At 41.0% G+C, this 13,773-nt stretch overlaps 1 protein-coding gene across 32 annotated transcripts in view; it reads left to right on the top strand.

The window, feature by feature from the left end:
• TRIM9 (tripartite motif containing 9) overlaps nucleotides 1-13,773 on the top strand; it is a gene marked incomplete at both ends in the record, with an annotated part of 98,096 nt that overhangs the window by 20,646 nt on the left and 63,677 nt on the right. For 4 of the 32 annotated variants that reach the window (XM_080931645.1, XM_080931643.1, XM_080931644.1 and 1 more), the window contains one exon: nucleotides 9,474-9,548. The exons of the other annotated variants lie outside the window; for them this stretch is intronic. In XM_080931645.1, coding sequence (XP_080787771.1) covers nucleotides 9,474-9,548 — 75 coding nt within the window. Of the gene's footprint in view, nucleotides 1-9,473; nucleotides 9,549-13,773 lie in introns of those variants that run through there. 32 annotated transcript variants of the gene reach the window in all.

Here is a 13,773-nt window from a genome sequence, read left to right as displayed (position 1 = left end):
GTGAGTCTTTACAAGCCGAGAGATGCCTGGTCAGTTATAGCGAGGTGTTTCTTTGAGGAAATGTGGACTCAGAACACAGACCTTCTGAGAGAAGCACAAAGGTCCGGCTAATGTGAACAAGGCGTCTCTTGTTCTGAAAATGATTTTTATAGGCACTGTGGAGACGGCTCCGTGGCTAAGAACATTTGCTGTGTGTGCAGAAAGACCTGAGTCTAGAGTTCCAGCTGGGGTGGTCACCTGTGCATGTGTGACCCCAGTGAGGGCAGAGACAGACGGACGGCTGGTGATTGCTGACCACTAGCCTGGTGCTGGGTTTAATGAGATAACCTTTGTCAAAGGAATAAGGTGGGGAGTAATAGATCAGGACACCCAATGTCCTCCAGTGGCCTCTGCAAGTGCACACACACACACACACACACACACACACACACATACACACGTATTCCCCATGCCCCTGTATAAGAACAGAGGATGCCTATTTAGTGAAAGCACCACCATGAAGCATACGTACTACAGCTTGCTGTGCCGGACTCGCCCTGGGACCTCTGGTTTATATTTCCTTTCCATAGGCTTGAAGCAGGGGTTCTCAGCCTTGGCACTGCTGACCTCTGGGTTGGGTAATTTTTTTGTAGCATCCCTGCTATAGAGCATAATGTGCCAATCCTGTGACTCCATCACCTACTCCTGAGTTTTGAAATTAAAATGGACTCCAGACATGGCTCCATGTCCCGTGGAGGGGAGAGTCCAGCCACAATGGCTCGCTGAGGGGCTCACTTCTCTCTCTCTCTCTCTCTCTCTCTCTCTCTCTCTCTCTCTCTCTCTCTCTCTCTCTCTCTCTCTCTCCCTCTCTCTTTCTCTCCCTCTGTCCGCACCCACGATCTACTTGCAGACCGTCACTGCCAAGGTGGTGTTTCCTGGGGCCGGCACTGAAGGCATGTGCCAATCTCATCGATGTATCATTTACCAAGGCTCCTCCAGAAGAGATAGTGGGATAGATAGAACGTCTGCCCTGGAGGCTCAGGAGTTCTGGCTAAAATGTTCTGAGTCGTGGACTAGAACCATCATGGCCTTCCTTTTACTCCTTCCTGACCTTCCTTGGTGGTGGCGAAGCAAAGCCTATCTAAAAGCTTTGGCTATGAGGTGAAAGGAAAATGGAGTTAGAATTCTTACATTTCTTGACCTGACTGAACTTCCTTTTGTCATACACAAATGGGCATTAGAGATAATTTTTTGCAATTGTGAGAAATTTTGGTAATTCATATAAATTCTTCTTAAATTCTGGTAAATCACTAGAGCCCGGTAACAGCTCAGGTAGTTTCTCCCAGCTTTTGCTGCTTAACATTGCTGTCATGTATAATACACATTCCTGTGTTCTAAAATACCAAGTACAGGCTTAGAGTTTGCCTTTAGCAATCACATGCCTTTTAGATAAACTGGGGAGAACGGATGTAGTTCTTTCCTTTGTGGCCCATGCATGTTTATGCCTGTCTTGGTGCTTTTTCCTTCCAGCAGATTACAATTGCCATCTTCGATCATTCCTCGGCACCCTAAAAGATCCTTACACTTATGCACTGCAACTCTACTGCAGACAAATTCTTTTTATTTCTGTTTATTCAGAAACATCTTTATTTTGGGCCAGAGATGGCCCAGCATCCAGACCCGGCAGCCTAAGTTCAATTCCCAGATCTTGTGAGGTATCAAGAGAGAAGTGAATCCTGAGAGGTACCCTCTGATAGGTGATGTGGCATGAACACACATGTACACACACACACACACACACACACTCTCTCTCTCTCTCTCTCTCTCTCTCACACACACACACACACACACACACAATACACACACAAGCTCTCTCTCTAAAATAAATATGTAAAATAAAATTTCAAATATATTGATTTTATCTTCATTTTTGAAAGTTATTTTTTCTTGGACACAAAAAATATGAATTTTTTTCTGTAGCATTTCTAAGATTTAGTTCCAGTCCATATTTCCTTGTTCCTGATGGGATGTCACTGCCCCTTATGAAATGCATTTTTTTTTCTGTCAAATCTTAAGATTTTCTATTTCTCTCTGATTTTAGGCATATACCATATACACAAATGCTTATACATATTATATGACTAAGTCTAGACTCTGCATTGGGAGGAAACATGTTATATTTGCCTTTCCCTCCCCACCTCTTTCAGTAACCTTGTCTATATAAACTTCTTTCACTACACAGCACACACAGATGCCTGTGCCTGCATAAGAAAAATTGTATGGTATTTGTTGTCCCGGGCTAGCTAATTCTGTTTAACGTGGTGATCTCTGGTTCTGTCTCCCTCCCTGGAAATGACATCTCTTCTTTCTTCCTTATGCTGTGGAACCAGCAGTCCTGTTCATTTTTATGCCTTTTTCCTTCCATTGTGTGGAATTGCTATTGGTCTCCTTTCAGAACCCCCTGTGTGCTGTTAAGCCTACTGTGTGCTGTTAAGCCTACTGTGTGCTGTTAAGCTCAGTATCTTGATATTTACTACAGATCTACTTTTCTGTTCTAATATTTCTATATGGTTCCTTTTTCAATATATATCTTATAACTTCAATTTCTTCTTTGAAATTCCCTATGTTCATTCTGGGTCCATCTTTGGACATAGTTACTATAGCTGCAGTGAAATGTTTTAATCCTAACATCTGAGTTAGATGGTGTGTATGCACCTCCAGGCCTGGCTCAAAGCCATGTTTACTGCTTCTTTTCCTCCTTTCTGCTTGGTTGTATCTCTCATTTTTTGTTCCTGGACAGGTTTCAGTGATGTTTATTATTTATTGAACATTCTAAACAATGCATTAAAAGCTTCATTACTTGGGCTGTGATTTATTGTTGGTGTTACCACATAAATGACCAGGCAATCATTTGGGCCTGGTAGAGGGTTAGTATTCTCCTTTGTCAGGGTGATCTCTGGAAATCCCAATGTGATTATCAAAATTCCAAACTATCAGGGATCAAACTCTTCTGCATTGTAATTGGACAGGTGTAGATGCCCCCACCTTGATTCCTTCATCCTCACAACTGTTCCTTACTTCTAGACCCAAGGTTCTCAACCTGTGGGTCACAATCTCCATAGGAGTCACATATCAGATAACTACTATACAATTCATAAAAGTGGTATCATTACAGTTATAAAGTAGCAACAAAATAATTATATTATTGGGAGTCACCAGAACAAGAGAAACTTGTGTTAAAGGGTTACAACATTAGGAAGGCTGAGAACTATTCCTTAGACCCCTCAGAACTCCTCAGCACCCACAATTCAGGAGTTACCCTAAGATTTGGATGGAGGCAAATTGCATATTTGAGGGTTCCCTCTTCCTGGCACCCTTCTTCATAGGATAATATGCTCTGCCCCACAATTTGTAGCTGCTTTGCTAGACAGAAATTCTGCCTTCCCACATCACTAGCTATGAGACCTCAGTTTTTCTAGCTGATGTTAGCAGCCTTAGCAGAAAATACTCTGTAAAAAAGTACTTTCTATTTTGTTTCAATTGCTCTCCAGAGACTTCAGATGGATTTTTAAATACTTAATTTGCCTAGGGTTTGTGATTAAAATCTATACAGGTGTTATTCCCATAAAAACTAGTTTTATAATAGGCACTTATATTGTTCTTTTACAACGCAGTGTTTGACGTATAGCCAATAACTGTGAGATATTTGAAGAATCCCTGGTCAAGGCAGGAAGACATAGGCATAAAGGTGGTCCTGATATTGGTGTTACCAAATAAGGACCTCAAGTACAAGTATCCACACAATAAAGTAGTTATTCAGCATGCACAGATGAGTGATTTTATCAGAGAGGAAACACAGAAACAATTAACAATAAACATTGGGCATGTTTGTCACTCGTGGCTCTTGCTTTCTTCCAGACTCTTTGGAACTGCAATCTCTTTGCATTCTCAGCTCAGAGATTACCAGTGATGTGGGTGGATGTTAAAAGCACGATTTCATAAAAGTAGGACCTGCTCACTGGGATTTGTAAGAGATGAGGGCCAAAGGGAAAAGTAGCAGCAAGCCAGGAGAAGAAGGCATCAGCTGGAAAACCAGGAAGAAGAGGAAGCAAAGACACAGGACAGAGGGCTGAAATTGGAGGGTAGTGTGTTTAGTGTTGTCTTAGTTAGGGTTTCTGTTGCTGCGAAGAGATACTGTGACCACAGCAGCTCTAGCTGGGGCTGGCTTACAGTTTGGAGGTTCAGTCCATTATTATCATAGTGGGAAGCATGGCGGCATGCAGACAGACATGGTGTAGAAGAGGTAGTTGAGAGTTCTACCTCTGGATCCTCAGGCAACAGGAAGAAACAGTGAGCCACTAGGCCTGGCTTGAGCTTCTGAGACTTCAAACCTGCCTCAGTAACACACTTCCTTCAACAGAGCTACACCTACTCCAACAAGGCCACACTTTCTAATATTGCTAGTATATATGAGACTATGGGGACATTTTCATTCAAACTACCATAAGTGTCATCAATATTTCCTCTTACATATTTTATATAGCATGTGTTTGGCAACAAAAATATTATTAGACTCTATAAATAGAGGGGGAAATAAAGAAATACTTAAAATTGATCATTATGAATTTTTCTAAAATTAGAAATTTACTTCAACTCTCAGATCCAAAAGTGAACAGAATCCCAGATAGAATAAATGTGGATAAATAACCAGATCTGGTATGGATAATAATAATTAAGAATGCTAGCTGTGATATTAATATGCATGCACATTAATTTAACTAGATCATAGTACCAAAAGTGTAAGTAGAACCATTATGGTACAGAAGAATGTTTTTGCAATTTGGGATGATCAAAACTTTCATCGAGAGGACACATGAACTAAAAGAATATGTACATTATCAAAATCTTAATTTTTTATAAATAAAATGTATAAAGATATAGACTAGGAAAATATGACATATATTAAGGGTTATACACATATTGTGTGTATATGCATATATTTATTCCTATAATAAACAACAAACAATTTGATTTGAAAGCTGACACAAACAGATGCTTTATAAAAATATATAGGAATGTCACTAGCACATAAACAGATTCTCAGCATTAGTCATTACCATGTAAGTATGAGCGGCAGAGAGGACATGAATTATTGTTAGAGAAATGGGTCTTGGAAAACTGTTAATTATTATATAACAAATCAATAAAACCACAGTTACAAACTTACCTAGAAAGATGAAAATATTCATCCATAAAAGACTTCTAAGAGTGTTCACGGCTGTGTTTATAGAAGGGTCTAATACTAGAGAAACCAAGTGTCTGAGAACTGAGGCACGGTGGTGCACACCTGTAATCCCAGCCCTCTGGAGGAAGAAGGAGTGTGCAGTTCCAAGGCCAAAGGTCCTATCTCATAAAAGATAAAGTCCACCATCAAAAACTGCAGTCTGGAGCACTCATGTAATAGTATGCTACTCAACAGTATAAGGGGTTATAATATTAAGACTGTAACAATACAGTCACAGGTGTGTAAACCTCAAAAACATTATGGTGAGTGAAAGCAACTCGCATACAATACATATGCCCTAGCTCTGTACAAATGAGGATGGTGTTGTTAATTCCAAAGATGGAAAGAGAAAGACTACCAACCCAAGTCATCATGGCTAAATTCATTACAACAAGCTATTAAATAAAGCAAGCTTTTAAAAGTTATATACACAGGCTGCCTACCCCTAAGGCGGGGCTTGAGAAGTCAACCTTGGATGTGAGAAAAGCAAGGGTTTTGTAGATCAGGGGTAGGGCGTGTTCAGATGGGGATTTGGTGGGCAGAATAAGTGGGTTACAGGAGCAGAACACAAGTGTAACATGCTTGTCATAACAAGTAGCCATAGCAACGGTAGTAGTAACAAGGTAGTCATGGGTAGTCATATACCCTTTTGAAGCAAAGCTAGGGTTGCAAGATGGTTATAAACAACTTTCTGAGGTCATTGAAGCCTTTGAAATAAAGGTAGGGTTGCAAGGTGGGTTACAAACAAGTTTTTGAAAGAAAGGCACGATTGTCATTTCTGGAACCGGCATTACAAACCATTAAGTCAGGATTACAGGTGGGACATAGACTGCTTGAGAAACAGAGGTTTAATCATAAACAGAAACGAACCTAGTGTGTCTTTACTAGAAGTGGCTCTTAAGCCTAAGGTGGAGGCAGGCTGGTTCTTCTGTAAGATACATGCAGAGACTTCTGAAACGCAACAGTGACCTGAGAAATGGCAACAAGAAGATAAACTGACATGTGGCTTGGAAGACTTAGCTATGGTGGAAAGAACCGAGCAAACAAAAAATAATAATAGGATGTCAGTGGGTAAGTAACATGGTGAAAACGGAATCCTAGAAGGCAAACGCAGTGTGGTGTGGGGAAGGAAGACACGGAGCTGGGAGCCACATTCTAATACAGAAGTCAGTTCATCCATGAATGAAACATTTTAAATATTATTCCTTTTTAACATTTTAAATATATTTCCTTTTTAATGCATTATTTGAAGCACTTTTATTGTTATTTGCTGTTGTTGTTGTTGTTATTTAGTTGTTTGGTTTTGCTTTGTTGGAGGGGTGGAACGCAGGACCTGGTGCATGCTAGGGGCTGGTGTTTGCTAGGTGAATACCCTACCACTGAGCCACACCCTAACCCTGGAGACTGAAGGTTTCCTGATGGTTAGATGTCCTCATAGAGGAGTGGGCAATAGTCTTCCTCCACTGCACTCTCAGAGTTATGCCCCAATTTGAATGTTTTGTGAGCATGTAGAAAAAATAATGTTGAAAGAAAAGCCTCCCTCAAGTGGGTATATTTTTAACAGATGGCCAGCATTTCTCACTATTAATGAAGATACCTGGGCAAACGTGAGGCTTATCGACTCCCACAATTGCTGTTTCTGTAGAAACTAATTCAGAAGAATGTAGTAACCATAGTAACGTGAGAGCAAGTTGCAGAAGTGTTTAAGAGAAATGAAAAATCTTTCCTTCCCCTGTGATCTGATTCCCTACTCTGTTCCCCTCCCAGAGGGGTTTCCTAGGACACTGGAGCAGGGGCGGGAGTGGGGGATGGGAGGGAGGCTAGACTGGTATCAGCCTCTTGATCATCAGTTCTTGCTTTACAGACACATTCTAACCTGGCCTAGACACACTAAATAACAATGAATCGTTTCACAATTTCTTCAGCCTTCCAAACATTTTCCTTTTGCTTGGAGGGTTAAGAATAAGATTCCCTAATAATAAAATTGGCAAAAATTTTCATACTCTTCAAATATCCTGTAACGAATTCCCTTCCATGATCTTCAGCACCGTCTCCATTTTGAATTAGTGTAATAAAGATGCATCCTAAGCATCTAATCTGAAGGAGCTTACATGGTTTCTTTCCTGAAACACTGAGCTGAGCGTCCTGTTAGAGCCATCTTTGGGGCACAGCATCTTTGGCCTGTCTCTGTCACCTTCAGGGTCCCTGTGGCTCACAGTGATATCCGCCTTCCTACCTGCACATTAGGTGAAAGGGGAGAGGGCAACCCACAGCTGTACCGCTTTTGCCTGTAATGGATTTGTCTAGAAGTTAGTCCCAGCACCACACCTAAACACGCTAAGAAAGGTGGTCTTCATTCTGGGTGAAGAGATCAGTTATAGACGGAGTTTCATTTGGCTGCTTCATGCGGAGGCATTACTGCTGGAAACCAGCTCTTGGCCATGTTGCTGTGAAGTTTAAAGCACCCGAGACCTAGTTCAAGGGCACGAGACAGGAAGTGCTAATGTTGGGGTTTGCGCGAATGTGCCCTTGAGCGTTGGCCCTGAGTGTGGAGCAGCTCCAGAATCCTTATGGTGGGCAGTTGGCATGACTACCCCACACTCCAGATTCCCCATCTCTTTTGCCCAATCCTTCCCTCAGCCCCCAACTTCTGAACTGATAACTTACTGGGTGTCACTTTTTGCTGTAATCTATTTAGAGATGCACTCTTTCTAATTAGTCGTGGCTTAAAAAAAACTAATAATTGTAATTGCTGGAATTTAATGTAAAACTATGGTAAAACTGGCTTGGAGTTGGGACCCAGAGATCTCTCTTTCTGAGTAAACTCTCTTTAGTTCATCTTTGTGGATAAACGTGTGTGTCCACTTGGCTCTGTAGATGTCTTTCACTTTAGACTCTAACCTTTTGTACATATGGTTTCCTGTCAAAATATTTAAAGGATATAGATTTTGTAAGTGTGACTGAAGCTTTGGTAATGTAGACCGTTGAGTCGTGAAGACTGTTGAGTCTACATTGCTAGGAAAAATGTAAATAAATTCAGATCAAAAGACCAATTTTTTAAAATGTACAATAAAAATGGGGGAAGCAGACCTGCTTTTCACTCCTTCTGAAGTGTTCCCATACACAGTGCCATTTCTGTCTTTGTTCCTCACAGTTTGAATGGGTCATAAGTTAACAGTTAGCAATCAAATTTTCAGAATTAAAAAAAAATTCAAATATGACATATCAGTATTTTAAGATTTAGTGTAGTCTATTTTAGTGAGTAGAATATTACTACAGAATATAGGAAATTCAAATTATAGTAATACTAATTATGGTGACTGCTAGAAAACAAAGCACTTCTTCCATAGGATGTGATATGCACAAATCAGAAAACTTGGCAAATTACTCTGAATTGTTCTAAAAGATGAGCACATTTCAGTTCTGCAAATAGCAGGCTGGTATTAGTGAGCTGCTAAGCATTGTTGGAATAATCCACTGTCAGCCACCCAAGCCTTTTGTTTCCCAGTGAAAGTGGGGTTTGGGATCTCATGGTGATGTAAGAGCTGGGAGGTGCAGTGCTGTACAGCTCAGCCGTCACACGGATGCCACTTATGTCCTTATGCTGGCTGCCCAAAGAGCTTTAGCAATGACCGCTCCAAAGAACAGGGCTCCAGAGTCATTGTGTTAACGCATTGAGATGGGTGGTTTATTTGTCCTTTCTCTGAAGGGCAGAAGCCGAGGCATGGCAGGATGCATCTTAACAAGCGTAAAACGTGTCTTCAAATCTCAGTTTTGCTTAATGACTATGTGCTTCCTCCTCCTAAATCCTGATGATCAGTCCTTTTGATTTGAAGGATATAAGAGAAGGTTCAGAAAATTACATTAAACTGGACAAAATGGTAGTGGCTAAAGGAACAAAGGAATGAGATGGGGGGAGAGGAAGCTGATGGAAAAGCCAAGATTGCAGTGGCATGCAGTTGATATGTTGAAACCCTGAAATCGAGGGGCAAGAATGTGCACAAGAAAAGTGAAATGGGGTTTTCTTATTCCTTCTGCTTAGCTGTGGGTGTAAACCAAGTGCCTGGGTCAGTTACTTCATTTTCTGAGTGGGTAACCCATGCCAACCAGCTAGCTCTGCTCGTGGGAAATGCCATTTCCAAACTGTAGGGAACTAAACATGTGAAATGCCATTTCCAATCTGCGGGGAAATGTGGACCTTGTGTGCTGAATGTCAACCTTTATATGTGAGATTATGAGAACAAGGATCTGGTGTAGCCCGACTCCCATGAGGGATTATTTCTCAATAAATTGCTTTATTTCGTTTTGTTTTTAGACACTCAGCACTGGAGTTTGTGCCTTTGAGGATGGCATATTTGAGTAGAACTAATGGCTAATGTACTGGGACCCAAGGCTAATACAAGAATATGCTTGTTTTTTTTAATTTTAAAAGCAAATAAATATCAGTATTTTTCATTCCCTGATTACATAATATCTGATTACAAACTAATTTTAATCTACCTAGAGAAGTGAGCTTAAAAAAACTTCTGGAATGTTCTATTTTTAATCTGGATCAAAATAATTAATCCATAGGCATTACTGTGTTCTCTTGTAAAGGTTTGCTCTTCCATGCTTGTAATAAAGTGGACTAAACACTAGAGATGAGTGGATTGTCAGTCACGGGTTAGTTTCTGGAAACACTTAGCTGACTTTATAGATGCTATTCCTTACAGGGTGCATTAGAAAGCTTCTCATGGATACTTAGTGAATAAGAATTGAGTAAAGTTCATGAATTTAAATATTAAATGAAATATAAATATCGTAACTTCAAATTTGTGGTCATCGTATGTATGGATTCCAGGGGTCACCTTGTCTCGGCTTCCTTGTTGGCATTGATCCTATAAGGAGTGGGTGAATAGACACAGATTTATTCTTTTGCCATCCTGTGGGGCAGAAGGCTAACATCCAGGTCTGCAGGGTTGCCCTCCCTTTTGGAGATTCCAGGACACAGCCTACTTTCTCCCAGCCCAGCTTCTAGATGCCCTCCTATTGCTTGTCCTATTACTCCCTCAGTCTTCAAAGCCAGAGCAAGTTCCTTTCAGGCTTCTCCTGCCTCCTTCCACGGCCCTTGTGAACATTCTGGATGACATCCATGTGATCTCCCTAATTGCTTATTAGGAAACTTAACCTCACCCATAACTTTAATTCCCTTTTGCCTGATAACCTAACAGATGCACAGACTCTGTGAATTAGGATACAGACATGTTTGGGGATCATTATTCCACCTACTACACATTTTTCCTATTGTATAATCTCACCCATCAAAATGTGTTCGACAGGGGCTGGAGAGATGGCTCAGCGGTTAAGAGCAGGTATTGCTCTTGCAGAGGACTAGACTTGGGTTCCCAGTACCCATCAGATGTCTCACAACTGCCTGTATTTCCCACTTCAGAACACATGACTGACATTCCTTTCTGAACTCCAAAGAATCTGCACTCAAGTGTATAACCCAACACACACACACACACACACACACAAAACTAAAAATAATAAATCTTTAAAAAATATATGCTTTACAATCAATGTGCTAACATGCTGTTTCATAGTTTATTGGCAACGTTCTTTCTCATTGGAACATAAAGTAAGATTGAATCTTGTAACTCAGGGCTCTTAAATTTAGTGAGACAGTAACTTCAGAGTAATAAGTCAAACGAGCACACATAAAGAGTAATCTGTTTTTTTTCTTCCAATCATAAGTCATTCTTTTAAGATGTGAAAATGTACCTGGACTTCAATTACTAAATTTTAAAGCCATCAATTTTGAAACCTCAGATGGACACTCTTGAGAGAAGTTAGCTGGTTAAATGATATACAACGTAAAAGACTTTTAAGGCAATTAATTCCTTATAAATTCACTCTAGCTTGTATTTCTTTTAGGGTTTGTGCATGTGTGCATTTTGGAGAGTGGCTTGTTTTTATGGGTCATGTATATATGAAGGCCGGAGGTCAATCTGGGGGATCACCTCCTAAGAGCTGGGAGCTGGGGAATCAAACTCAGAGCCCTGTTCTTGCACAGCCACTAACTGACTGAGCGAAGCATCGTTTTTACATTCTACAGCCAATCTCAACCTTCTGATAATAATTTCTCATCATGAATAGCTGCTGTGATCATTTTCCATTGGACTTGCATATCTGAGAGATTCTTAGGGAGTGTTAAATGAACCTTTCTGTGTTTGAACGGCAGCATCCCCAATGGTCGGTGTGCACTGCATAAAGCTTCCCCATCCTCCAGAGACCCAACTACCAGAAAACTCTAAAGGAAACATCTGTGGGTCAGAGGGTGGGCCTGAAGCCAAGAGTGGACTGTATGTGTGACGGTTGGCCCTTAGAGTCTATCACTTAACTCGGGCATCACATTGATGGAAATGACAAGTGGCCTCACGGTGAGATTCTCAAAACCTCTCCATATGAACCATGAAATGATGGATGGGAGAACCAGGGGAAGACCAAGGGCCTTCCTTAGGCCCTGGGGTGAGTTGGGGGATGGGTAGTAAATTCGAACTTATTTCAAGACTCTTGAGGCTCCAAGAAGTACTAGGAGAGTCCAAAATAAAGCTATTCTATTGTTATTAATAAGATAGCTCATAAATATGAATAAAATGCTTTGTGTCAGGGCTGAAGAGAAGGCTCAATGGTTAAAAGCACTTGCTATTCTTCAAGAAGACCTCTGTTAAGTTCCCAGTACACATGTCAGACAGCTCACAACCACCTGGAGCTCTAGTTCCAAGGGGGTCCAACACCCCCTCCTAGTCTCTGTGGTTTCCATATATGTGAATGCATATATATGCATACAATAAGGATGTGCATATACACATAAATAATGTTTCAAGTGCTCCCTGCAAAGCATCTGTCAACATTCTTCGTGATTTTCATTGTGGACAGTCAGCCATGAGATCCTATGACTGAAATCATATGGCTACTAACCTCCAACTCTCAACTCTTAGTGAGTCCTAGGTAATTTTGTCCACACGTGGAGTAAAAACTGGGTCTGACTAGAGATGAGCTGGTGAGGGAGTCAGAGCGCATTGTGGCAGCCCCCAAAATGGACATTCTGTGTCTGGGTGGCTGCTATGCCAAACCCAAGTTCTTACTTTGAAATCGAGGACTAATTGCTGAGTGATGGATAGGCTAGACAGATACACAGCTTCAGGCCTTAAGAGCCACTTCCTCCTTCCTTCTCAAAACCAAATCCATAGGGATTAAAGATAAATTTCACGTTGCTAATGGCAACAGTAACCAGAAATAACTCCAAGGGCTAGAGCTGTTGATCATCAGATTTAATTCCCAGGAGAAGAGAAATTCTAGCAGGCAAGCAGTCAAAATAGAATAGGTTTTAAACACATGTTATTAACTCTGAAAGTTAGGTCCTAATTATAGGCACAGACCTTGGATCATGCCATCATCAGGGACTTCTTCTAGAATTAAGGAGTCAGTTAATTTGCTTTACAATGTTTATAGATAAACATCTGTCTTTCTTTAAAACCATACTGGTGATTTTGGGGAAAAAAAATACACGTTGAGAGAATGAATGTAACACCATGCCAGGTCAGAGTTTTAATGGAATTCGGTAGCTGGATCCTTGCAACTGTTTTGTCAAAGACCTTGAATGTGATGGCTTGCCTATTCCATCCTTTTCTTTAGTAAGCCTGTATTTATAGCTCATTAACAATGGTGGCTTAGGAAAATTGAGCTATTTGTATTATGCTCCTCTACTAATTACACCCACAATTGTGAGTTATGTAAATGCTTGCCTTCTAGGGAGCTTTTGTAGTAAAGTTCCCCCACCTTCAGTGTGCAGTGGAGGAAGTTCAGGTAAGGCCTGCTAGCTCTTGCTGAACTCAGCCCAAATTCCTCTACATAACTTATCTCCAATGCCATAGTTTTGACTAAGAGCAACACAGGTCTTTTGGTATCAGGGGAGAAAGCAGGGCGCACTGAGCACTGCAGAGGCTTTCTTGTCTTAGGAGAGCATCACGGGATGAGTTCCAGCAACCAACAGCTACCAAAGCCCAGGTCCATCACCTCGAAAACCTGAAGAATGAATTTTATGAACAGAAAAGCAAGTTTTTAGAAGGAGTTTTATTGTAAGAAAGAACTTGATGGAATAGAAACAAGCTAAGCTTCTGTGTAGCAGAAGCCAATCCCAAAAGAGCTTCAGTGGAAAGTCCCTTTCTTGGATTAACAAGGCTTCACTGGGACGCAGCATGGCCGACCGGGTGCCTCACCCACAAGGCATGACTAACTTCTCCATCCCTCATATCAGGACTGCAGTTTCTAATACACCATAATATGTAGCTTCCAGGACAGATTTGTAAGCAAGCTCAGAAGACATGTAAGATCAATCATTTCTGTCCCGTCTGTTGAGTTGGAACAGAATCAAGGAATGGGAACACAGATTCCCTCGTGATGGTGGGCCATATTATTGCAAGAACATTTAGAAAAGGATTAACACATGGATGTGAGCATCTTCA

Source organism: Micromys minutus (assembly GCF_963924665.1).
Source record: "Micromys minutus genome assembly, chromosome: 1".
NCBI lineage: Eukaryota > Metazoa > Chordata > Mammalia > Rodentia > Muridae > Micromys > Micromys minutus.
This window is presented reverse-complemented; position numbering and strand designations above follow the sequence as displayed.